Below are 25,000 nucleotides of genomic sequence, written 5' to 3' on the forward strand. Positions count from 1 at the left end.
ATGTGTATGTGTCTTTGTATGGCTGTGAGGACATGTTGTCCTGTGTGTGTGTGTGTCTTTGTATGGCTGTGAGGACATGTTGTCCTGTGTGTGTGTCACTCACCCACGGCTCTGAACAGACACGCTCCGTCCTCCTTCATCTTCTTGATGACAAAGCCTTTCTTCTCCCTCAGAGCTTTTTCAAACCAGTGCTCCTGCTAAACACACACACACACACACACACGCACACACACACACACATAGGGTCAGCTGTATACCGGACCTGGACAGGTACACACTTCACTACACAATTCCTTTGTTCAAACACAGAACAAGTGTGTTTAGTCGGTTACAGGAGGAGTTAACAGATCTGCGGACAGTTAGTGTGGATTCTTTTCTCAGGTGATCGATTAATCATTTGTTCTCAAAAACATCTGAGATGGTGTCAAATGTGGTGGTTTGTTGGTGGTTTGTTGGTGGTTTGTCTGTGAATTGTTGGTGGTTTGTTGGTGGTTTGTTGGTAGTTTGTTGGTGAATTGTTGGTGGTTTGTTGGTGGTTTGTTGGTGAACTGTTGGTGGTTTGTTGGTGGTTTGTTGGTGGTTTGTTGGTGGTTTGTTGGTGAATTGTTGGTGAATTGTTGGTGAATTGTTGGTGGTTTGTCTGTGAATTGTTGGTGAACTGTTGGTGGTTTGTTGGTGGTTTGTTGGTAGTTTGTTGGTGAATTGTTGGTGAATCGTTGGTAGTTTGTTGGTGAATTGTTGGTGAATCGTTGGTGGTTTGTTGGTGAATTGTTGGTGGTTTGTTGGTGAATTGTTGGTGAATTGTTGGTGAATTGTTGGTGGTTTGTTGGTGAATTGTTGGTGAATTGTTGGTGAATTGTTGGTGGTTTGTTGGTGACCAGCCACTGACTGTTTCATGCTGCAGTATTTATATTTCTGCATTCAGACGCTCCGCCACACTGACAGCAGCTACATGTCAAATCAAACAAGATGGCGGCGCACAGTGATGCAGCGGCTTCTCGAGCTCCCAGGATTAAGCCTTACTTTTCTTCTCTTGTTGATGGCTTAAAACTGGGACCTGAGTACCAATTTCGTACCATAACATGCAAATGTCCTGGTATGACAATAAAGTTCCTTGATCCTTGATCCTTGATGTGTAGGCTCCACCCGAGGCTACATCACATCTGACGTGTTCCTCCAAAGTGTCACGACATGCTGGGGCTACGGCGTCGACAATGCTGCAGCCACGCAGCAACACCTGTGACGGCCTCTTGAGTTTTCACTGGCGTTTCTGATGACGGTGCAGACTGAGGGTGAAGACGCCGTGAAGACCCGTCAGCGTGAAGTGGAGACTCTCAGTTGTCTTCTCCTTTCCGGTCACAGACATGTCAGTCATGAGTAAGTTACCTGAAGCAGGTGTGTGAAGGTGCGGCTCGCTCTGCATCACAGTGAACACAGTGCTACAGAGGTAAAGTCTGATTCTCGGCTGTTAATCAAAACCAGGTCGGGGACTGTGTTAATAAACCCAGTGTCTTCAGGTTTACAGACTCTGGGACGCTGGGATCAGACTGGTGCTCTGCATCAGCTGATCTCCAAAGCTCTGTCTCCTAAAACCACGAGGACGAGCTGACTGTGACGATCGGGTGGAAAACGTGGAATCGAAGTCCTGATGAATTTTTCTGAAATGCCGTTTAACTGGAGGATGGTTGTCCTGTTGTCAACGTGTCACAGTGACAGTGAGAGGAGGACCGAGCACTGCGGCGGCGACACACGAGCTCAGCGACACGACTGAAGCCTGAGGCCTTCACAGCTTCATCAGATCCATCAGAGGCTCTGTCAGCTGATGCTCTAACTCAGACCCAGTCAGCAGCTTCCTGTCACAGCTCCACTGCCGGTCACACACATTTAAAATGTGACATCAGGCTTCAGGAAACTGCGACAGTTTTATTCATAAAACAGAAAATTCAAACGGGACTTTTCACTGTTTCCTGTTATTTAATTCATTAAACAATGAATGAATGAACGGAGAAAATAATCTGCAGATGAAGCGATCATGAAAACAGAGTGGAGGCTGCAGAGCTTATTCACCTGCTGCACTCACTGACCTCAGACTCACTCGCTGCCCTTTGCTTTACAAAACTCCAAGTGTCACAAATATGTCACTTTAATCAATCAACTGATCAAGTAAATTATCAAGCAAAACACTGTAGTCGCTCTCTGGTGTCACTTTCTGTCCCACGGTGAACTCAGCGAGACACTGGACTCGTATCTTCGGTCTGTGGTATTTCATCGTACAGAGAATAATCGTGAGCTGCAGCCGTCGACCCGTCGACCGTACAGACCTCAGTCTGAAATTTACATTTACATGACGTGTGAAACGTCATCATTCAAATCGTTGTTTGAGTGACTTTTACATGATTTCCACGACAGTGCCCAGTTTCCTCCTCTGCATTAAAAAAACCTGAGAAACACCACGAGTGCAGAAAGAGTCTGACGGTCGCTCAGAGAAACAGCAGCACGAGGAGACTGAGCCTTCCTCACATCAACACAGCACTCCAACAGAAATGTCAGGTTTCCACCATGTTCTCCACATGTTCTCCGTCATGTTCTCCTCATGTTCTCCGTCATGTTCTCCTCATGTTCTCCTCATGTTCTCCTCATGTTCTCCTCATGTTCTCCCTCATGTTCTCCTCATGTTCTCCTCATGTTCTCCCTCATGTTCTCCTCATGTTCTCCCTCATGTTCTCCTCATGTTCTCCGTCATGTTCTCCTCATGTTCTCCTCATGTTCTCCGTCATGTTCTCCGTCATGTTCTCCGTCATGTTCTCCGTCATGTTCTCCTCATGTTCTCCTCATGTTCTCCGTCATGTTCTCCTCATGTTCTCCTCATGTTCTCCGTCATGTTCTCCTCATGTTCTCCTCATGTTCTCCGTCATGTTCTCCTCATGTTCTCCGTCATGTTCTCCTCATGTTCTCCGTCATGTTCTCCTCATGTTCTCCTCATGTTCTCCGTCATGTTCTCCTCATGTTCTCCTCATGTTCTCCGTCATGTTCTCCTCATGTTCACTCAGCAGCAGCAGAGGAGGGAAATGTGTCTGTGATATTTGGATGTAAATCTTGTTACTGTTGGCTGGAGCTTCTTCTCCTGATCATCAGTAACAGTTAATCCCCCGCACTAACCCCGTCACATTTTTCCTTTCACTTCACAGAAACAGATCAGCATTACATCATTCAGTATGACACAGCTGCAAACACGGCAGACACAGACCAGAGCCCGGGCTTCACGTGTCCCAGTTCGATCAGACTCCTTCACGTAGCAGATTCAGGTTCTCAGAACGAATCCCGGTTTCTGACGCCAGGATCTGACATTTACACGTGTATGTAAATAACTAAAGGGATTCAAACAGCTGATAAATGTAAACACACACTTCTGTTCAGCTCCACACTCAGCTTCAGTTTACACCAGGTCAAACTGCGAGTAACAGCAACAGGACTGAGAGTCTCAGGGAGCTCCAGCAAACTGTCCTCTAAGAGACAACTCTTTTAGTCTGTAAATGTGTCCTCCTCATCCTCACACCCTGAGCAGCGAGCTTTAATTACTAACGATCATTCTAATTATTAATTAGTTTTATAAAATGCCAGAGAACAGTGAAAATGCACTTTATAGTTCCTCAAAGTGGCATCTTCACATGTCCAACACCCAGAGACACTCAGTATCAATCACTGCCAGTCATTTCCTCAGCTGATCACTCCGTCTGTGAAAACTTTGCCTGTTAACGTTGTTTGTTTGTTTGTTTGTTTGTTTGTTTGTTTGTTTGTTTGAAAACGCGTAGAACACTAACCCTTTACCCTCAGATGCTGCTTCATCCTCTGTCCGTCTGACTGACCAGGCTGACAGAGTCTGAAGCATCAGTCCCGTTGCCATGGTTACCCGCAGGTTACTGACAGGTGGTGATGCTGTGGTCCTGAACTGTCTGAGGTGAACATGTGCGACCTAAAGGATTTTACATGAACAGTGTAACAGCGTGTTTAACGTAAAGCTGAATAAACGGTTATTTGTGTAAGACGCGCTGGGAGTGATTCACTCTGAGGTGTGAACGCTGGTCGTGTTTACCTGTGAATCGTGTGTAAGAGCTAAACCGTGGATCCCACCTGTGTAGCCACGGTAGCATTAGCATTGGTCGCAGCCTCTCCATGTTGCATTAGCGGACGTTAGCTTCCTACCTGCTCCACAGTAGCCGGGTCCATGGACTGCAGCCGGGCGGCGTTCTCGTACTCGTCTTCGCTGTTGTTCCCGGCTCCTTCCTCTGTGTCCTGGCTGGACCCCACCCCTCCCGGTCCGGTCACCCCGGGCTGGCCTCCGCCGGCCAGAGCTGCCACCACCCCGCCGGAACAGGTACCTGCCTGCCGCCGTCTCTTGCTCAGTCCGGGCCCGGAGCAGCAGCTGCCGATGCCTCCGCCGCATCCGACGACGCCGGCCGACACGACGAGCTCCCCGCGTGACCCGGCCACAATCCCGCCGCTGCTGTCCCGACCGTCTCCCGGCCCTACCGGGGACACGGAGCCGACGGGCGGCGGAGAGGCCTGCTGCGGACGGGAGCTCGCCTCGATGCTCCGCCTGTCGTCCCTGGCGGAGGGCGGAGCGGGCTGGTAGGACCACGGCGGAGGTGAAGCCCTCGGCCGAGCGCCGGTCCGCCCCGAGTGCGGGTGCGGGTGCTGGTGCGGGTCGGAGCCGCTCCGACGGTCGCTGTCATCGGCGTGGTCCGAGACTCCGACCCCGGAGCTGGGCTTCTTCTTCGGGAGAATCGTCATGGTGGTGAGTGTGTGAGGGAGGCAGGGAGGGGGTCAGAGGGTGACGAGTCCTCCCTTTCTAGATCAAATGTCTCGGTGTGTTCGTCCTCCGGCCCGGCCGTTTGGCTTTATTCACCGAGCTAAGGCTCTTAACGAACCGAAACGAGCGGCAGAAGCGACGACTCGGCTCGTTTTCGACGGTTTAGCTGAACAAAAACAAAACGCGTCTCCGTCTTCCCGTTCTCCGGCCGACCAGTCCACAACATCAACAGTCTGACGGAGGCCGCGACGTCACTTCCTGGTCGAGACGGCAGTTGTTACGTCAGCACGTTCATCGGCGCTTAGTTTTTTTTTAATTTTCTTTTCTCGTTCTTTTCTTTTTGTCTTCTCTCTTTTATTTTATTTTATTTATTTTTCAACTTATTTTGAATATTGACACATCTGCGTTCACGAACACATCGTATCGTCCTCTTTTATTTTATAAATAAATATAATAATGAATGTGAAAGTGTCGTTTCTCCCTCATCTTCCGTTAAATGTGTCCGCATCTGTTGAAATTAATCTGACACAGCGAATTAGTTTCTAACGTTATAACAGTTTCCTTAGATTCAAATATTTCCAAAGTAAAACCAAAAGAAGGAAATATCAGAAAAACGAAATAAAACCGTTTCACTAGCTTTCTGTCCACAGTTTTACTTTATCAACACGAACGTAACAATTTACAGCCGAAATGTGTCTGTCAAATAAAGTTCACACATTTTCCACACAAACCTAAGAAGAAGAAGAAGAAGAAGAGGAAGTTCAGTAAAATAATGATTTTAAAAGAGAGAGACATAAATTATGAGAACTTCATACAAACAAACCAAAGTCATCAGATTTTGTTTTTCCCACAAAGTTTAGAAACAAAATCCCTGATGAGAGGTAAAAAAGAAAGAAAAAGAAAAAGATGGTTTAATTTTCCTAAAATTCCTTTTCAAGTCAAATCTGTTTGATTTTTTCAGTTGCTGCTGGAGGGGTGGCGGGGGGGGGGGGGGGGGGGGGGGGGGTGCAACAGTGATAAGACGACTGATGGTAACAATACAAACAATAATTATACATGATCACACTAATAACAGGACTAATATTGATAATTAATGAGAGTAATCATGGGGCAGTGGCTCCGAGGACAGATGAACCTGCAGAGAGAAGAAAGGAGAGAAAACACAGGACTACAGGAGAGAGAAGGATTAATGGAGGAGAGAGGAGCTCAGTGCATCATGGGAAACAGAACTGAACAAGTATGAGAACAGACGATCAGTCCATGTCCTTGTCCATGTCCTTCATTTTTCACATTCTTGTCTCAAACTTCTGTTTTACACTAAATCCAGTTTGATGCTGAGTTGTGTGCGAGCAGCAGCCTGCAGGCTTCTATCCGCCGCTGCCTTCATAACAGGAAGTCACTTCATGTTCAGCTGTAGACATCATCTGACAGAGATGTTCAGTCTGAGGAAACGTCCACCTGAACGCCGCGTCCACAGAGACACGAGCTGCTGCTGTGTCACCTTCGCTGTCTGACAGTTTAATTAATAATATGATTTAAAAAACTAGAAAATATGAAGGTGGGTGAGTTTGTGTGTTGTCCTTTCAGTGATTCATCAGTTCCTGACCGAAGTGTCCACACTCTGTCTGCGCTCCATCATCTTCAGTTGGACACGTCTGATCATTGGTTTTAACACCACGAGCTCTGGTCAGTGAGTTTGATCCTGCAGTGTGTTTGTCAGGTGAAAATTCCATGTTATCATATATCTGAGTGAGTAATCACACACCAGGCTGTGGAGTGACAAAGTGTGTTTATATGATCTCCCCCTCCCACACACATACAGACACACATCTTCAGTTACAGTTGGTGCTCAGTTTGAGTAGTAATAATAATAATAATAATAATAATATAAGCAATCGTTGTTTTCAAATATAGAGCGATACACTTTATACAAAATACCCTGCATATTACTGTCAAGTTTAATTTCAGTGACATGAGAAGTGTGATGGGTCAGTGTTTGTGGTAGTTGGCTGTGATCGACACCAGAGGGCGCCGCCGCTCTGCTCTCACACCAACCTGCAGCTGCAGACTCAGTTTAAACTCAGGGAAATCAGATCAGTACTCATGTCTGAAAAAAGCATCTGCAGAGCGTGTGGCTCCTGAATCTGGAGCTTTCAGACACGTTGCATGATCTTCCTCAGCGAAGACTTCAGATGCACAGCACGAGTGAACTTTGTGTTTTGCTAAACTTCTATTTTTAGGGTCAAGGCCGAAGCTTAAAGCTCAGAGAAGTGTCGCGTGCAGTCAAACACTCGCAGCTTCTCATTCAGAGCTCAAAGCTTTTTCACTCATGCAAAAACAATTTGAACAGTTCAAAAGTCAATTCATTTTACAGCAGATTCAGATCTGAGAATTATTTTCATGTTCAGTTTATCTCCACATCATTTTTGCCCATTTTTATTTCCCAGAGTCCAAAGCGACGTCTTCAAACGTCTTGTTTTGTCTGATCAACAGTCAAAAACCCAAAGACTCAGTTCAGTGTGACAGAGAAAAGAAAAGCAGAAAATCTTCACAGCAGTTTCTCACGTTTGTATTTACAGAGGATTTATGCTTTAAAATGCCCACAGCTTCCTCTGGGAGCTCCTGAAATCTTTTGGTCGACAGACAGTTGAGGGAATATTTGGCTGAAAGTCTGAACAACAAACCTGCAAACTGTGAAGTCCGATTCCCAAACGGCGCAATGATTCAGAATCATGTGCTGTGGAAACTGTTTCTACATCCAGATCGTTTCCACTCATCCTGGTTTCTCTGCTTTCCCTTGAGCATAGTGACGAGCTGAGGTTTGTCTCGTTCCTTTGGTGAAAGCAGTGTCTTTCTGTTCGGGACTGAACCAGACTCCAGCAGTTTGCAGGTCGTTGCACAGACGTGGTTTTTGTACAAACAGTCCTAAAGATGAGTGCAAAGGCATGCAGCAGCACCACGTCCCAGCACAGTGTCCTAGTGTCCCAGCAGTGTCCCAGCACAGTGTCCCAGCACAGTCCCAGCACAGCGTCCCAGCATAGTGTCCCAGCATATCGACAGCTGAAAGCTCGACGCACCCGATTGGACTCAGAACAGAAGCCACCGTCTGTGTCTGTGCCGAGGGTGTCGATAAAGCTGGGCTTCTTCACCGTCAGTGACTGAGCTTTGATCTGAATCCATCCTGACACACAGCTCATGACCGTCGCCATGGCAACCACTGTGTACAATCCCAATGCAGAACTATATAATAATAATAATAATAATAATACTAAATCATTCGTGCTGTGCTGATGGCAACAGTCAAGCAAAGCCCCTGGAGGGTTAAAGGTCCCGTATTCAGACAGAAACCTCAGGTAAAAAAAAAGTTTCAGAATTCAACGTTGTTTTCTTCAGCAGTTCTGACGTGTGTGAAGTTTCCGATGAATGCGAGACCTTTAAAACGTCTGAAGTGAAATGCTCCACGTGGCTGTGCTGAGGGTCAGCGTCGCATTCGTGTTCATCAGATGAACTAAATTACAATAATCCGGTTTTTTAACAGTGCAGCTACAGTCAGTGTGCTTGACAGGGAGGAGACAGAAGGAAGGACAGAAGGAAGGAAAAGAGGAAGAGAGGAAGGAGACGAAATCTGAGAGCAGCAAACACCTGGACTCACAGGTCAACAGTTCACCTGCCCTGAACAGAAAGAATGTGTGAACCAGCTGATGGCCCATTAACAGGCCCCCGACCCTCAGTTTGAGAACCAGACTCTTCTGTCATTTTCCATCTGATCGACAGGAAACAGAAACATAGAGGTGTTTTTCCTATTTTAGCCCATTAACCACAAACACCTGTTTACCTGTTCACTTGGGGGGTGTCAGAGGACGTCCCTCTGGACAGTGAGGGATGATTTGCAAAATGATGGACAGGACTGTGAAGGACGCAGGAGACACAGGGTGTTGGATTAATGGGCTGACGTCGTGCTCCGGGATGTCTTCTCGTTCCGTCACCTGTCTCCTCCCCCTCCTTCTCAGCAGACAGGTGTGTTTCTCATGGTCACATAGAAATTTTTACCCTTCTGTTTGTCTGTCAGGCTCAGCACTGAGTCACATGACCTCTCTGTGCTTTCATCCATCCAGTTTCTCCTCTCTCCTTCCTCATCCCTCCATAACCCCCCACCCCCAAATGTCTGCCCCCCCCCCCCCCTCCAGCTACCACATGTACGTCTTTGTGGTGTCGATCTGACTCCCCCCTGCCTCCTCCTCCCTCCCTCCTCCCTCCCTCTCCTCCTCTTCCTCCTTGTCATCTTTGTCTTTCTCGGCCTCGCTCTCCCACAGCGTGATGAGCGGCGGGTACAGCTCGTTCAGAGGGATGGACGTGGCGTGCTGCATGTACTTCTTGAGCGAGTGGCCGCAGGACTTGTGCTGCTGCACGCGGCGGCCCATGTAAACCACCAGCAGAGCCATGATGGACAGAGCGAACATGGAGCCCATGACGGCCGCCAACGCCACGCTGCTGCGCCGTGACGCCACCAGCTCCACCGAGAAACCCGCCTCCTTAGTGGTGACGTTCAGACAGGAGGTGTGGACAGGAGAGGAGGGGGAGGAGGAGGGAGAGATGGGGGTGGGGGAGGAGATGGGAGAGGAGGAGGGGAAGTCGAGGGGGGGGCGGGAGGAGGAGACGGTGAGGCAGACGTGGTACTCTGTGGCAGGAAGAAGGTGAGTCAGGTTATACTCCTGAACATCTACTGGGACCTGGAGAGACACAAAGAAAGACTGATGAGGTCAAGTTCAGTTAAACTTAAGTTAAACCTGCGATAACTGAAGCTTTTCACTGACACTGACGTATCACCGCCTCCTAAGCTGATATGTGTTGGTCTCCACCAGCTCCTGAGGGAAACATCTGGCTCTTCAGCTGCTAAATGCTGCACCATGTTCAGCAGCTGCTCTGAGTCTGTCTGCTGTTTGCTGCTCAGCAGGTCCAGGACAGAGGCTGTTTACAGCTGTTTACAGATGTTTCTCTGGAAACAGCTGAAAATTATGCTGAAGGTACATTACCTTGCACTTTAGTACAAACTTTTTAAGCCCAGAAAAAACTACAAGTGCTAAAACCTCCACCATCTAAAACGTCCAATCCTCTAACTGTCCTTCTGTCACATGATCTAACCCCAGACACTCAGCTGTCCCCACTGTTATTCCAGACATGTGGATGGATGGTGGATGTGTTCACCTTGGAGGTGTAGCTGATCTGAGGGTTGTCAATGTGCACAGTGGCACTGGTCCAACGGGGCAGAGGGAGGGGGGCGTCCTGCTGGTTCTCACCCACAGACAAAGGTCCTCCGCTGGGATACAACTTCCACTCCAGCACCACTGACTGGGCGTGAACCACCTCCACAGGAAACAAGTACATCTCCAAAGTTTAGAGTCTGACCCAGTTTTTTGAAATCTAGTCTAAATAATCTTGTATTTTACAGCACGTTTCCTTTAAAAAGATCCAAAACTATGACGATGATAAATACACACAAAAAGACTGATGGATAAAGTAGGAATGTTAAAGACAAAGCCGATACCTTAGCCACCACCACCAGAGAGGCTGCAGGGCTGGACGAGCTGCCCAGCCAGGGCTGCTCTCTGCTGGGCTCACCATCCCGCCGGGTCCCCCCGTCCGACCACCAGCCCACAAACCCCAGAGAGTCCACGAACACTGAGACACTCTTTGTGTCTGCTCCCTCCACGTTCCACGCAACACAGGTGTACACACCTGAGAGGACAGACAGAAACCGTTTTAATTAAAATGATGAAGTCAGAGCACGTTTCCATCAGCTCCATGGAAACGGTCCTTCCAATATTTAAAGGAAAATGTTGGATTGGAAGAAACATTAAAAGCTTTTCATCAAAATCAGGAGCAAAAAACATGAATGTTTCATCCACAGAAGAAGCAGATGCCCAGGAGCTCCCAGACCCAACCAGACCCAACCAGACCAAACCAGACCCAACCAGACCAAACCAGACCCAACCAGACCAAACCAGACCCAACCAGACCAAACCAGACCGACCTGCGTCTGACAGCTCGGCGTGCTCGATCACTAAGGCTCCAGGGTCGGACACACGATGCTTCTTCTTCTTCCTATTCAGGCCACGCCCCTCCTCTGATATGATTGGTGCAGCCACTGCCTCCGAACTCACCTGACCAGGTAAGGAAGACATGACATGACATGATTACTTCACCTTCTCAACTGGATGAAGAGTTTGATTATTTTCCTAATAAAACTTCACAGCCTCACAGTGTAACATTAAACAGAAAAGGTGAACGTGCAGTGAACATACAACCACCTGTTCATCAGGTTATTGGCTCTGAGCAGGAACTCGTCCTGTCAGGGGAACCCGAGAGAACAACAGCGTCTGAAGCACGTCAGCTTCACCTGCCACAAACTGACGTGACGCAAACATGGTCTCTGTCTGGATCCGGATCAGAGGAAACATTTATCAACAGGTGCCTCCGTGAGACACTCGTGACCCCACCCACCTTGTCTCCAGTGGGCGTCACCCAGTAGAACTGGGGGGCGGGCTCAGCATCTGCCCAGCACTCCAATGTGATTGGCTGCCCAGCACTGACGTTCATGGCCGGTGGGAAGGAGTGAGGAGAGATGTGAGGCAGGCAGCTGCTGGCCCCGCCCCCGCCGGTCCCACCCCACCCGACTGCCACCACCTCCTGCAGCTCTCGACCAATCAGGTGAGGCGGGGAGGAGCAGAGGGTGACGGACGACTCCAGCAGCTTGAGATGAGATTGGTTGCCAAAGTGAGGCCCCCAGGAGGAGAGACAGTCACATCGCAGGGGGTTGGAGTGAAGAGACACCTCCTCCAGGGATGGGAGGGAGGAGAGGAGGTCTCCAGAGAGGAGGCTGAGCTGGTTATTATGGAGGAGGAGAGTCCGGAGGGAGGACAGATCACTAAGAAGGGGAGGGGAGGAGGAAAAGGACGAGAGGAGGAGGAGAGGTGAATGATGAGGAGTAACAAGGAAAGAGAGAGGGAGGAGAGAAACAAATGGACAAGAGAAAAAAGAGGAGCAAGAAAGGGCATTAAGGTGGAGGAGAAGGAAAATGAAACGGTGAATGGGGGATGAGAAGGTGAAGAAAAGGGAGATGGATGGAAAGAAGACAGATTTAATCGTGTGAAATTTCCAGGAAAGAAATTTAAAAAGCAGAAAGTGAAACAGAAAAGCAGAGTTTCCTGCAGCAGCAGCCACCTGAAGGCCTGCGGGTCGATGTACGACAGTCGGGGGTTGTTGCAGAGCTCCAGTTTGGCAATTTCTGGAAGGTTCTGGAAAGATGCTCGCTCCACCATCAGCAGCTCCTCCATGTTGTTCAGGCTGAACCCAAACACAATCAACAATTACTCTAATACACGACCTGCAGAAACTGCACATAATGTACCAAACAACACAACGTCTGTCAGAGGGCAGACGTCAAAAAAGAGAGAGACACTGTGATGGACAGAGCGTTGGATCTGTTTGTTAAACTCGGTAAAAGGTAAAGCTCCGTCCTCAGACATTAAAATGAGACGAGGACCTGAGAGGCCTGATCTCCAGGGAGACGAGTCGAGATCTCGGGGTGTCAGGTCAGACCTTCAGTGCACATCTTGGCCTCTTACTTCCATCTTTTTGCAGCTGTATTCTCAGACTGACCTGAGCTCCTCCAGGTGCGGAAGGTTCTGGAAATCTCCCTGTTGGATTCGGCTGATTGGGTTCCTGTTCAGGTCCAGGAACTTCAGGTTAGGGAGCACGCTCAGGGCATCCCGGGGAACAGACCTACCAGGAGAACCACGGTTCATCAGCATCACCCAGAACAGAACATTACAGACAGGAAGTGAACAGCACCTAAACTCAGACACACCTGAGCTGGTTATCATAGAAGGAAAGGCTCTCCAGGTAGTCAAGGCCCAGAAAGGCGGCAGAGGGGACGGAGGCCAGCCCCATCCCAGCAAGCACCAGGCTGTGGAGGCGGGACAGAGGCAGGAAGTTCTTCTCCTCTAGACCTAGGATGGGGTTCTCCCCAATCATCAGGATCTCCAGGGACGGCAGGGACTCGAACCAGCGGCTGTCGATGGCCACCAGTCGGTTGGAGTTCAGGTGGAGCCTACAAGATTGAGAAGAGGGTGGTTTTGTAATCACTGAATAAGACCTAGGAGACATTTAGGTTGTTCTAGTGGTCAAAAGGTGCGTGTGGTCACTGAGTATGTTCTAAAGGTCCTGTAGATGGTTCTTGTGGTCACTCAGTAGTGGTCTGTAAGGAGGTTCTAGTGATCATTCAAGAGAGTCGATACAACTTTAAAATAATCCTTTTGGTCTAGAGGAAGCGCGAGAGGACCTGTAAGTGGGGCCCCTTAGGAGATTCTAGGGGTAATTTAGGGGGCCTTTGAGGTCCCTTAGATCGTTCCTCTGGTCATTACAGAGGTTCTAGAGGTAACTGAGGTAGTTTGGGTTTTAATGGCCTTTTACTCCTGACCACTTCTGAAAGTTCTGAAAGTCCCTTAGATGGTTTTCATGATCACTGAGGGAGTTCTAACAGTCATTTAGGTCGTTTCAGTGGCGCTGCAGGTTTTAAATGTCTCTCATTGCACATTAAACAAAGGTGAAATGAGGAAGGCGAGATGAAGAGAACAAGAAGAACTAGAGAGAAGAATAGAAGAAGAAGGAGAGTAAAAAGAAGGAGAAGAAGAAGAAGTAGTTACCGCAGCAAGTTGGTGAGGCCAGTGAAGGCTTGGGGTCCGATGGACGAGATGTGGTTGTGGTTGATGTAGAGCTCCTCCAGACTGGACAGGTTCCTCAGACTGAAGTCCTCTAACTCTTCAATGTGATTCTCCTCCAGGTACAGAGTCACCAGCCGGCCCAGAGAAGAGAGACCCATAGAGCTCACCTGGACAGAGACAGAGAGAAACCCCTTCTTTGTGGAGCTGGCTTTGAGCTCGGAGGTGTTGCCATGTGGAAACAGCAAAAACACAAACTCAAGCTGTGGATACAAAGTTGGAAAATCGCTAATGACAAAAATATCAGACGCAGAACAAAAGAACAGTAAAGGATGTTGACAGCAGTGTCTGCATACTTTTGGCCACATGGTGTGTGTGTGTGTGTGTGCGCACGTTACCTGTGTGAAGTGGTTCTGCGACAGGTCCAGCTCCGTCAGGTTGGTCAGACTCTGCAGTTCAGTCGTGATGGAGGAGATGTTGTTACTCTGCAGCAGCAGCACCTGAAACACACATCAACACAACACACTCACAACATGTTCACAGCATACCAGTGTCACCTGTGTGATGTCAGTGTCACCTGCGTGATGTCAGTGTCACCTGGTTGATGTCAGTGTCACCTGCGTGATGTCAGTGTCACCTGCGTGATGTCAGTGTCACCTGTGTGATATCAGTGTCACCTGTGTGATGTCAGTGTCACCTGCGTGTCAGAGGAAATGTTGGCCGGTACTCTCTGCAGATGGAGTTCGTTACAGTCGACCGTCCTGGCCTGATGATACACAGACTGTGGGGTGTACCAGGGCCGTGTCTCACACACACACTGCAGAGGGCACAGCACAGCGCCACCTACAGGAGACAACACACACACACACCAAATCTCTGTTTAAAAACTGACGATTTAAGCTTGTCTTCATGTGCAGCTCATCACGTGTCTATAAAACATACTGGTGTCCTTTACCTTGGCTGGCCCCGCCCAGTCCTGCACACACTGATGATGTCATGAGGCAGACGAGGAACACGAAGACAGCCACAGATCCCATGGTGCACTGGGCTGGAGGAAGCACTAAATGATTACAACAACTTCCTCCAGATGGTCAGCAGGAGGCGAGTCTCATCTACAGCTGGACGGACACACAGAGGTGGAACCGGTTCAGTTACTGTCACAGCTCATGGCTGTTCAGACACAGGTGTGTCACCTGGACAGACAGACAGACATATACACAACGCTTAGCTTAGCATTTAGCACACAGCTAAAATTTTGAGTTTAAAGTGGGACAGAAAACTCATCCTTCACACACACACACTATACTTCCTGCTTTTATTTTATATATGCCTCTGGTGCCATGGCAACCAGCCAGGAAGTGACATGGGTGGGAGCGACCTCTGAGCTGCTCTGTGATTGGTTCACTCCATTAATCATCAGTAAAGTCCTTTAGCAGTAACACATACTGTTCTATATTACAGATAAAACGAGCTCCACCTAAACCAGCTGCACCATTAACACGATGAACACATGAACATGTAACCAGTTATTAAAATCCAGTCATATGACTGTGAAATGGGCCGAGCTGTGGCAGAGGGAGCTTAGCCTGAAGGCAAAGCTTTCCACTCAGCAGTCGATCTACATTCTGGTCTTCACCTGTGGTCCCGACCTTTGGGTCCTGACCCAAACTACGACACCGTGAATCAGTTCCGTCCACACGGTGTCTGAGCTCAGACATCCAGACGGACCACTGAAGCGTCCGTCTGACCCCGGGGCAGACCCACAACCAGCTGGAGACGCCACATATCTCATTTGGGCTGGGCCTGGGGGTCCTCCAGGAGGCGGCAGCTGAGAGCAGCCTCTTCACGTCCTTTGTTCTTGTGTTGAGCTCGTTTTGTCTCTTTCAGAGTGTGGACACACTTCAAACACCTGCACTTTAAAGTCACATGATCACTTAGAGGTCACCTGACAGGTAAACCTGCTGCACACACAGCATATTTCCACAAGCCATTACAGTCACGCCACAGCTAACTGGGAGGGATGGAGGCTAACTGGGAGGCTGTTTTTTTTTTATGTCCCAGCAGGAGTCTCTCGTTTCCCAAGTGGAACATGAAGACATCGCTGTGAGACCAATGGTTGAAACGGCTTCACCTCCTCCTCCTTCTTGTTGGGGACAGACTGAAGGAGGATTCATCTCTCTGCTTCAACATCTCCCCCCTCCACCCCCCCCTCCCCCGCTGCTGAAAACATGGAATATTGATGAGGTGATATTAATAATTTAACGAGCTGTGAGCGCCTCGTTAAGTGTCCTGCTGCAGAGGATGTGATTGGAGGAGAGCAGGAGACGCTGGTTAATTAACTCTGAGAGGTCAGACACACACACACACACACACACACACACACACACACACACGCACACACACACACACACACACACAGTGAGCAGCTTCAAAACAAGCCAGACTGCTTAAACTGGATTTTTACCAAATGAAACCATGAAAACAGCCGAAGCACATGATGCTGACATCAACCATTTGATCATCATCATCATCATCATCATCAGGAGTTTGTTTCATCATCAAATCTTCACTGAAAACCGCACAGCACAGAGTCACAGCACCTGATCAATCGGCCGATCGATCGACAGCAGGCCTGTCAGACTGAACTAAATATATAAACACAACATTTAACACGTTTCATGGGAAGAAAATTTCACTCCATCAAAATTTTACTGTCCAAAAAAAAAGAGAATAAAATCTGAACAAACTAAGATTCAGGATGAGAAAACATCACGTGACGGCACAGCTCTCAGTGACCGGTCTCTGTGCTCACCTGAGTTTACCTGGTGTGTTACCATCACTCACACGGAAACACTAAACATCTGGATCTGTTTCCTCCTCAGCTGAATGAAGTTCAGGCTGCTGACATGTTGACATGAGACTGGATCATCCAAGACTGGAGCAACTGATCCTGTTGTTACAAGCCATGATGTTCACTGTGCAGCAGACTGTGGCAGTTATTCAGGTGCAAAGGTGACACATTCTATACAAACAACCACCACAGAGAGACTGGACTGGACCCCTGTCCCCGTCCCATCTTTGGTGCCTCACACTTGTCCAGTTTCTGGCTGTGAGAAAATCCAGCCCGTTTGAAAGGAGGGAGGTTTCTTCTTCTTCTTCTCTGAACTAAAGGACGCGATGCGACGAGCTCGAGCGTCGACTTTAGTCTGAGCCAGAAACTGGTCTGAAACAGGATGTGCAGGAGTCCTGAGAGGAGACGTGAGGGTGAAGTGAGTGGCAGAGGTTGAGCAGTGATTATATAAAGCGGCTGAGCTGTTGTTACTGTGGAAACCTCCTGAAGTGAAGAAACTCTGACCTACTTTCATCAGGAGTTTGAGGAGAATCATTACGCAACAACTCAACTGAACATCCGCTGTCTCCATCAGCAAGGAGAGGAGACAAGGAGACAAGGAAAGGAAAGAGACCAACACCAGAACCTGAGGCACGGACCGGATCTGCCAACCTGCGCCAAAGATGCAGAGGAAGGGCGGAAGGATACGCGGTGGTTCATCAAGAAATAGTTCCAGCTTCAACTTAACACCACAAACAGTTTGTTCAGAGTTAATCACTGAGCCTCAGGCTAGCTGTTTCCCCCCGCTTCCAGTCTTTATGCTAAGCTAAGCTAACCACATCCTGACTCTGTACTGAACACAGAGGTTGAGGTACAGAGGTAAAGATTTAACCTGTCCTTTAACTCTACACCTGTCTGTCCCTCACCTGTCTGTCTCTCACCTGTCTCTCAGACCTGAAACACAAAGCCTCACTGTTCACTCCGCAGATTAAATCTGTCCTAAAACACCTGAAAAATCTAAACAACAACAAACTTCGTGTTATTTTGTGCTGGAACATTCAAAGGAACCCAAACAGCTCGTCCTCTGCTCTCCGAGACCTGAGAGACAGACTGGGACAGCATTTATCATGTCCTGGTCCTGTACCCATTTCATCGTCCAAACCGAAGTCCCGGACTCACAGCGGGACCAACGCAGTCCACGGAGACGCGGACTCGTTTTAAACTGGCGGTGTTTGGAGATGAGGACGCTCCGGTCGTGAACCGGGCGGTGCTGTGATGCTGGAGGACAGACGCCCATGTTCTCACCTTGCTCCTCCGCCTGCAGCTCCTCCCGCTCCGCCGTACCGAGCCGCAGCGGGACCACAGTCCGGCAGAGTCCGGCAGAAACAGAGTCCGGCAGAGCGGCGGGTTCTCTGGTTTACTGGGGTTTTGTTGATCCGGATGCGGACGGACTGAGTCCTGCTGCTGCCGCTTTTATCTGAAGCATCCCTCCCTCCCTCCGCTCTCTCTCTCTCCTGTCCTCAGTCAGGTCCGCAGCAGCTGACTCGAGATCAGCCAATGGGATTTATAGGCCACTGGGTGACGGGCCAATCAGAGCTCGGATGCTGCACAGAGGTGATGGAGGGGGTGGGGGGGGGGCTGCTAACATGACGTAATGCTCCAGATTCTCCTAATGAGTGAGTCTGAGTCTCCGGTTTTCTCTTCTACTTCATTTCTTCTTCTCTCGTGTCTCTTTGTGTTTGTCTCAGCTCAGTCCTGAGCGCGCGGGGCGGAGGGTGGTGGTGGTGGGGGGGAGTCCTGCGTTCAGCATTTCACTGAGTACAGACGTGTAAAGGGTCAGCAGTGTTTCACTGTATCACACACACACACACACACACACACACACAGATCAGATCAGTGTGTGTGTGTGTGTATCAAACAGGACAACTGAGCAGCAGCATCATCATCATCATCATCATCATCATCAGTGATGTCACATTCGTCCAGTAAATCAGTCTGACTCAGTTACTGTACGAGTGATGAAGACGAGGATGACCACACATGATGATGATGATGAAGAGGTTTAGTTTTACTCTATCAGATAAATGTTGTATCTGATTTATCTCATATTTCATATTTAGTTTGAAAAAACACGTTAAATCATGTAAAGTACAAAGATTGAGTGGTTTTGTTTTCCAGCGGTCAGAGGGTCAGGCACCAGCCTGTCGCCTGAGAGGCAAAACCCAGGGCAGAATGAAGGCAGGTGCTCGCTCCGCCTGCTGATGAGCTCCTGGTCTCTTCATCTGGATTTTAACAGCTGGACAGACGGTGTGTGTCCATCAACCTGTTTTCATCTGAACTTTCAATCCACATTAAAAACCTGGAAATTTCACAAAATCACAAAATGTTTTAACTTCATAAAAACTGTTGAGGTGGAAACGCTGCAGCGTCCACATCAACGAGTCCGGTCCAGGTGGTCTGAAGTCACCTGTGTCTCTCCGGACAGAAAAGACCCTGTTTGAAAAAGTTATCTTATATTTGAGGACGAGACAGTCACATGTCCATCACATCAGATGTTTTGTCTTTGAATGGACAGAGTTCGAGAGTAACTACAGTATTTTACAGTGTTGCATTGTGGGTTGTTCCTTCACGTCTTCACGAGTCAGTCCACTGAAGGTGTTTGGTTCGTCCAGTTTGACCTGCAGCAGTTCTGAAGTGGGGTGCCAGCTGGGTTCAGGTTAGGGTTAGACATCATGTCAAAGAGTGTCCTCACAAAGACAGAACGTGTGTGTGTGTGTTTCTGAACTCCTGCTGAGTGAAAACAATCCTGCTGCCTCTGAAATCCAGCTTAGTTTGGATTAACAGTGAAGTAAACATTAATTCCAGTGTGTGTGTGTATGTGTGTGTGTATGTGTGTGTGTGTGTGTGTGTGTGTGTATGTGTGTGTTGGGATGCGGGAGGAGGAAACATCTGACTCTGACATCACAGCCACAATAAAAAACTCTGCACTGTGAGATATGGTATAGAAACAGATATGTTCAGGATGTAAGACGTTTCTCCATTTTCCCAGGGCCCCTGAACTACACGCCGGTCTGTAACATGAACGAGTGAAGGTTCCTGAGGTGGATTAACTGGTTAAAGTGATTCGTGGGTCAGCAGCTGTGAGTTCCTGGGTCTGACTGTGATGGAGGACGTGTCCTGGGGCAGCAGCACGTCTCAGCCGTGGGAAAGGCCCAGCGGAGCAGTCACACCCGGCACTTCACCTGCTCCAGCTGCTGCCCTCAGGGAGGGGGTACAGGTCCACCCGGGCCAGAACCACCAGCCTCTGCCCCTCCCCCCACCTAACCACACACTGTGCTCCATACCCCACACAACGGTGGGGCAATAACTGAACTGGTCTGTGCATCGCTGCACAGACTCCTCACAGCCTGACAGAAGATTTCCTAACTCTTTACGACCTTGAATGTCCCTCTGTGGACGCTGCTACTGGGACTGAACAACTGCTGCTTATCTTCATGATTATACCAGTAACATACCAGTAACGTACCAGTAACATACCAGTAACATAACAGTAACATACCAGTAACATACCATAACAGTTTGCACTTTATATCTTACTCTACGTCTATGAAGATCTGAGATGGTTTCTGACCTGCTGAGAAGATCCACACACAGGTCCACGGACAGGTCCAAGGACAGGCCCACGGACAGGTCCAAGGACAGGCCCACGGACAGGTCCAAGGACAGGTCCACGGACAGGTCCAAGGACAGGCCCACGGACAGGTCCAAGGACAGATCCACGGACAGGTCCACGGACAGGCCCACGGACAGGTCCACGGACAGCTCCACGCACAGGTCCACGGACAGGTCCAAGGACAGGTCCACGGAAAGATCCACGGACAGGTCCACGGACAGGCCCACGGACAGGTCCACGGACAGGTCCACGCACAGGTCCACGGACAGGTCCACGGACAGGTCCAAGGACAGGCCCACGGACAGGTCCAAGGACAGGCCCACGGACAGGTCCAAGGACAGGCCCACGGACAGGCCCACGCACAGGTCCACGGACAGGCCCACGGACAGGTCCAAGGACAGGTCCACGGACAGGTCCACGGACAGATCCACGCACAGGTCCACGCACAGGCCCACGGACAGGCCCACGGACAGGTCCACGGACAGCCCCACGGACAGGTCCATGCACAGGTCCACGGACAGGTCCACGGACAGGTCCAAGGACAGGTCCAAGGACAGGTCCACTTCAACAGACTCGTTGACAGAACGGCTGCAAATCCACCAAAATAAAATCCAACATTAACACTGGTCCAGTCCATCCAGCTCTGGATGGACTGGACCTGGTTTCAGCTTGTACTGGTGAGTCGGAGTAAGACGTGTGTCTCCGGCTCGTGTTTGATTTCTTTGTCCCTTGATGTTGAGGCTTTGTGTTGTTGTACTGACAGCAGCTCAGACAGCGCCGAAGCTCGTTTCCTCCAAACCACCAAGAGGAAACTAATGGAAACATTAGAACGACAGTTCCATCGTCTCACAGACTGTGGACACTACTTTTTCTCGTCCTGGTAGAAATGAGCTTCCAAACTGTCCCAGCTGCCTCCAGTAAAATACAACTCTTTAGTGACATCTGGTGCCGACAAAGAAAACTACAGCAGGCGGAGGTTTTCCAGAGCACAGCTGAGGTGGACACCAGGTGAGGGAGGAGTCCGATGCTCCGTCCATCCTCAGGGAGGTGGATTCTGTTCAGAGGAAAACCAACTGCTGTTAGGACGACGGGGCTGAAAGCGACACCTGGTGGTGAAGCTGCTGGTTTCCTCTGAACTTTGACCTCAAAGGACGAGCGTCTGTAGGTGGACGTGTCGTCTCTTTTCCCTCCAGGAACTTCTGTCATGGCCACGTGAACATAAAATGTGGAGACTTCATTTTCATTTCTTAATTTTCACACGAGCATTAAAGCACACACACAGAAACACACACGCTCACACACACACACTCCTCTAACATCAGGTGAGTCAGTGATGAGTGATCAGACTGTACAGAACAAAATAGTTTTATTATTGTCCTCACAAAGTGTGTGTGTGTGTATGTGTGTGTGTATGTGTGTGTGTATGTGTGTGTGTGTGTGTGTGTGTGTGTGTGTGTGTGTGTGTATGTGTGTGTGTGTGTGTATGTGTGTGTGTATGTGTGTGTGTATGTGTGTGTATGAGTGTGTATGAGTGTGTGTGTGTGTGTGTGTGTGTGTATGTGTGTGTGTATGTGTGTGTATGAGTGTGTATGAGTGTGTGTGTGTGTGTGTGTGTGTGTATGTGTGTGTGTATGAGTGTGTGTGTATGTGTGTGTGTGTGTGTGTATGTGTGTGTGTATGTGTGTGTGTGTGTGTGTGTGTGTGTGTGTGTGTGTATGTGTATGTGTGTGTGTGTGTGTGTATGAGTGTGTGTATGTGTGTGTGTGTGTGTATGTGTGTATGTGTGTATGTGTGTGTATGTGTGTGTGTGTGTGTGTGTGTGTATGTGTGTATGTGTGTGTGTGTGTGTGTGTATGAGTGTGTGTGTGTATTAGCTCGTAGAAAACCAGATGAATCATCTGTAAAACATTTACAACAAAAACTAAAATCATGTCCATAAAAAATAAAAATAGTTTTTCCAGTATAGAACTTACAGGACAGGGAGAGTTGCAGGCCCCGCCCCTAACATCAATAAACTCCTCAACCAATCACAGGCAAGGAGGGGCGGGGCCACAGACACAACACGAACACTCCTCAGCCCATTGGTCAGGCCTGTCACACAGTACAGAATATATAGATTTATATGTTCATACGTTCCGATTATATTTCATCTATGTACAGAAACGTGTGCACGTGAACCAATCAGGAGGACGCTCTGCAGCTCAGAGCAGAGGAGACGCGTCTGTTTCCGGAGCTTTCTGATGGACTTCATCCTGCCCGGGTCAGCTTCTTCAAACACAAACACACTACATGGCCAAAAGTATGCGGTCGGCCGCCCGTCTCTTCACTCGATGTCATTTGAATGAAAAATGAGAACTCGGTTGTTTGTGTTGAGGGTAATCAATCACTGATTCAGAGTTGTTAATCATTGAGTTTTGACTCCATGTCCCAGAGTGCACTGCTGTAAGAAACATCCAATCAGAGAGCTCCAGACCACAGCAGACCGTCCCTCTCTGCACTTTAAGAAACCTCAGGAAAGTTTTGGGTTCAGAAAACGAAACTGATGAAGTTCATGAACTGAAAACACCAAACCTGCAGAAAGCCAGTGGTGATTTACCACAGACACACACCTGTCAGCAGGTGAGAGCGTGCAGGTGGTGCGGAGCCTGCATCTCTTCCTGCTCGAACACATTCATCAAAGAAACGAGACCCGAGACGTGACTTGAAGCCAGGATGCCCGAGTCTCTACGTTAGTCCCGTTCAGATGGGGGAGGTTTGGGGGAGCTGAGGGGGGAGCTGAGGGGGGAGGTGAGTCACTTTCCCTCAGTATCACACGATGACTGCGATGGTACAACTTTACAATTAACAACTGATTAAAGATGAATTGATTCAATACGTTCGAATCTTAAAGTTTTAGTTTGACACGTATGAAGCCACGTGACGAACGTCACCACGTGTGTAGCAGTGTGGTAATCAATAACCAATCACTGCACTGATTCATGAACATCGTGGAGCTGGTGTTTAACATGAACAATCAGTCTGATCTACCTGATTATTGATTATATCACAACATATACTGATGGGAAACGATGAATCCAAATCAGTATATATAAATATTATTATGTTTTCAACCACACTGCATCTTTTTATTTTTTCCTGTGAACCCGACAGTTCTCCTCCAAACGTCGCCTCAGGTGACAGGAAGTTCCCAAAGTGGGAGTCTGGACGTTACCCAGAATGCAACGCTGTTGCTAATGAACATAAAAACATTCTTGGCGTTCTGCTGGTGAGAGAAATGTTAGCTTAACGTTCCAAAGATGCCTGACGCCGCGCAGAGTTCAGCTGGAAATGGCTTCTTATCGTCACCAGCACACTCCTCGCTCTGTAGCTCTGAAATCTTTAAGGCTTCGTCGCTCTCTAAACTTTATTCACAATATAAACACGTCGTCTCTGATAGAAAAATAGAGTCATGCTGTAAAGGAGAGAACAGTCGAACACGATGGCTTGGTGCTGCATTTACGTCACTGCCGAGGCTGGGAAATCCCACCGTCAGGAACTGATGTGAGGCTGAACTCAGACCTGAAGAAATGATTCAACACGTCTGCAGAGTTTTTTTACACCAAGCTCACAAAAATTTCTACCATAAAAACTCCAGCTGGGCTCCGAATGAAAGCTGGATCCATGCACCTGATCTGAGCTCACCTGATCTGAGCTCACCTGATCTGAACTCACCTGATCTGAACTCACCTGATCTGAACTCACCTGATCTGAGCTCACCTGATCTGAGCTCACCTGATCTGAACTGAGCTCACCTGATCTGAACTCACCTGATCTGAGCTCACCTGATCTGAGCTCACCTGATCTGAACTGAGCTCACCTGATCTGAACTCACCTGATCTGAGCTCACCTGAACTGAGCTCACCTGATCTGAACTGAGCTCACCTGATCTGAACTCACCTGATCTGAACTCACCTGATCTGAGCTCACCTGATCTGAACTCACCTGATCTGAGCTCACCTGAACTGAGCTCACCTGATCTGAACTGAGCTCACCTGATCTGAACTGAGCTCACCTGATCTGAACTCACCTGATCTGAACTCACCTGATCTGAGCTCACCTGATCTGAACTCACCTGGCTGCTGAAACACTGAGGTTAAAGCAGATAAACTGTTCTGTTTCTCAGAAAAACACATTTTCACTTTCATCACTTTTTAAAAACAGTGATTTGGATAAAACTAAATTCTGCAGAGTTTCACTCACAGCTTCAGCTTCCCTGAAATACACCTGAACTTCAGCGTCATTCAGCTCCTGATGGTGTGTGCGTGTGTGTGTGTGTGTGTGTGTGTGTGTGTGTGTGCGTGTGTGTGTGTGTGCGTGTGTGTGCGCGTGTGTGTGTGAGACCAGCCTTGTCGTCACACAGAAGCATAGAAACACATTAACAGCATCATCACAGGGAGCTTCAGCAACAACAGCAACAACAGCAACCTGCAGCTCAGCAACAGTCAGGCCAGGTTACCGTGGCAACCACAGAGCTCAGCTAGCATCACAAACAACAACAACAACAACAACAACAACAGCAACAGTCTTTTTAGAGGAACCGTCACGTGTCAGCGACGGTTCGTCCTCACTTTGGATTTTTGGAGAAAAACAAAAGAAGAAGCTGCAGCTCGGCGGCCGCTCGCCGTGGTCGTCCTCAGCGGATGGACTCACGCCGCGGGCGGAGCGATGGTGCAGCTGACACACTCTGTCTCAGTGAAAAAACCACAGCAGAAAAAAAAACGTGGCTTCTCCAAATCACAGCCATCTGTCCCCCCGAGACAGACAGGAAAGACTCGCCACAGAACTGTGGACCTGTGGCTGCAGACTGACGAGGCCGTGAGTCCGAGGCTTTCACCAAGAACAGAACAGCGCAGAGGAAATGTTCATCAGTCAGAGCTGCAGCAGAGACCTACTGTACGCCTGGAATGGACGCTGAAAGTAAAACGAGC

General features: G+C 48.8%; 3 protein-coding genes across 8 annotated transcripts in view; all 3 read right to left on the reverse strand.

The window, feature by feature from the left end:
- Window positions 1-5,028, reverse strand: part of otud5a (OTU deubiquitinase 5a) — a 21,601-nt gene extending 16,573 nt beyond the window's left edge. Inside the window, exons 1-2 of one of the 2 annotated variants that reach the window (XM_041055211.1) lie at window positions 4,204-5,028; window positions 104-194 (exon numbers count right to left, since the gene is read on the reverse strand). In XM_041055211.1, the coding sequence (XP_040911145.1) occupies window positions 104-194; window positions 4,204-4,791 (679 nt within the window). In that variant the 5' untranslated portion in view covers window positions 4,792-5,028. Of the gene's footprint in view, window positions 1-103; window positions 198-4,203 lie in introns of both variants that reach the window. The other variant, XM_041055204.1, reaches the window with a different exon arrangement.
- Window positions 5,029-8,175: 3,147 nt separating this feature from the next.
- The window catches only part of si:ch211-180f4.1 (uncharacterized protein LOC100144405 homolog), a 17,973-nt gene continuing 1,148 nt past the window's right edge, over window positions 8,176-25,000 (reverse strand). The window contains exons 2-13 of the mRNA XM_041065781.1: window positions 14,486-14,648; window positions 14,228-14,373; window positions 13,929-14,030; window positions 13,516-13,700; window positions 12,678-12,920; window positions 12,470-12,592; window positions 12,032-12,154; window positions 11,312-11,735; window positions 10,842-10,971; window positions 10,356-10,546; window positions 10,016-10,174; window positions 8,176-9,540 (exon numbers count right to left, since the gene is read on the reverse strand). Of these exons, the coding sequence (XP_040921715.1) occupies window positions 8,998-9,540; window positions 10,016-10,174; window positions 10,356-10,546; window positions 10,842-10,971; window positions 11,312-11,735; window positions 12,032-12,154; window positions 12,470-12,592; window positions 12,678-12,920; window positions 13,516-13,700; window positions 13,929-14,030; window positions 14,228-14,373; window positions 14,486-14,567 (2,451 nt within the window). The 5' untranslated portion in view covers window positions 14,568-14,648 and the 3' untranslated portion in view covers window positions 8,176-8,997. The remainder of the gene's footprint in view (window positions 9,541-10,015; window positions 10,175-10,355; window positions 10,547-10,841; window positions 10,972-11,311; window positions 11,736-12,031; window positions 12,155-12,469; window positions 12,593-12,677; window positions 12,921-13,515; window positions 13,701-13,928; window positions 14,031-14,227; window positions 14,374-14,485; window positions 14,649-25,000) is intronic.
- Window positions 14,667-25,000, reverse strand: part of elk1 (ETS transcription factor ELK1) — a 23,863-nt gene continuing 13,529 nt past the window's right edge. Inside the window, exons 11-12 of one of the 5 annotated variants that reach the window (XR_005896541.1) lie at window positions 24,130-25,000; window positions 21,785-23,699 (exon numbers count right to left, since the gene is read on the reverse strand). The exon at window positions 24,130-25,000 is cut by the window's right edge and continues 1,264 nt beyond it. The gene's annotated coding sequence lies outside the window, so the exon portion shown is untranslated. The other 4 variants (XR_005896543.1, XR_005896542.1, XR_005896544.1 and 1 more) reach the window with 4 other exon arrangements.

Source organism: Toxotes jaculatrix, chromosome 2, assembly GCF_017976425.1.
Source record: "Toxotes jaculatrix isolate fToxJac2 chromosome 2, fToxJac2.pri, whole genome shotgun sequence".
NCBI lineage: Eukaryota > Metazoa > Chordata > Actinopteri > Toxotidae > Toxotes > Toxotes jaculatrix.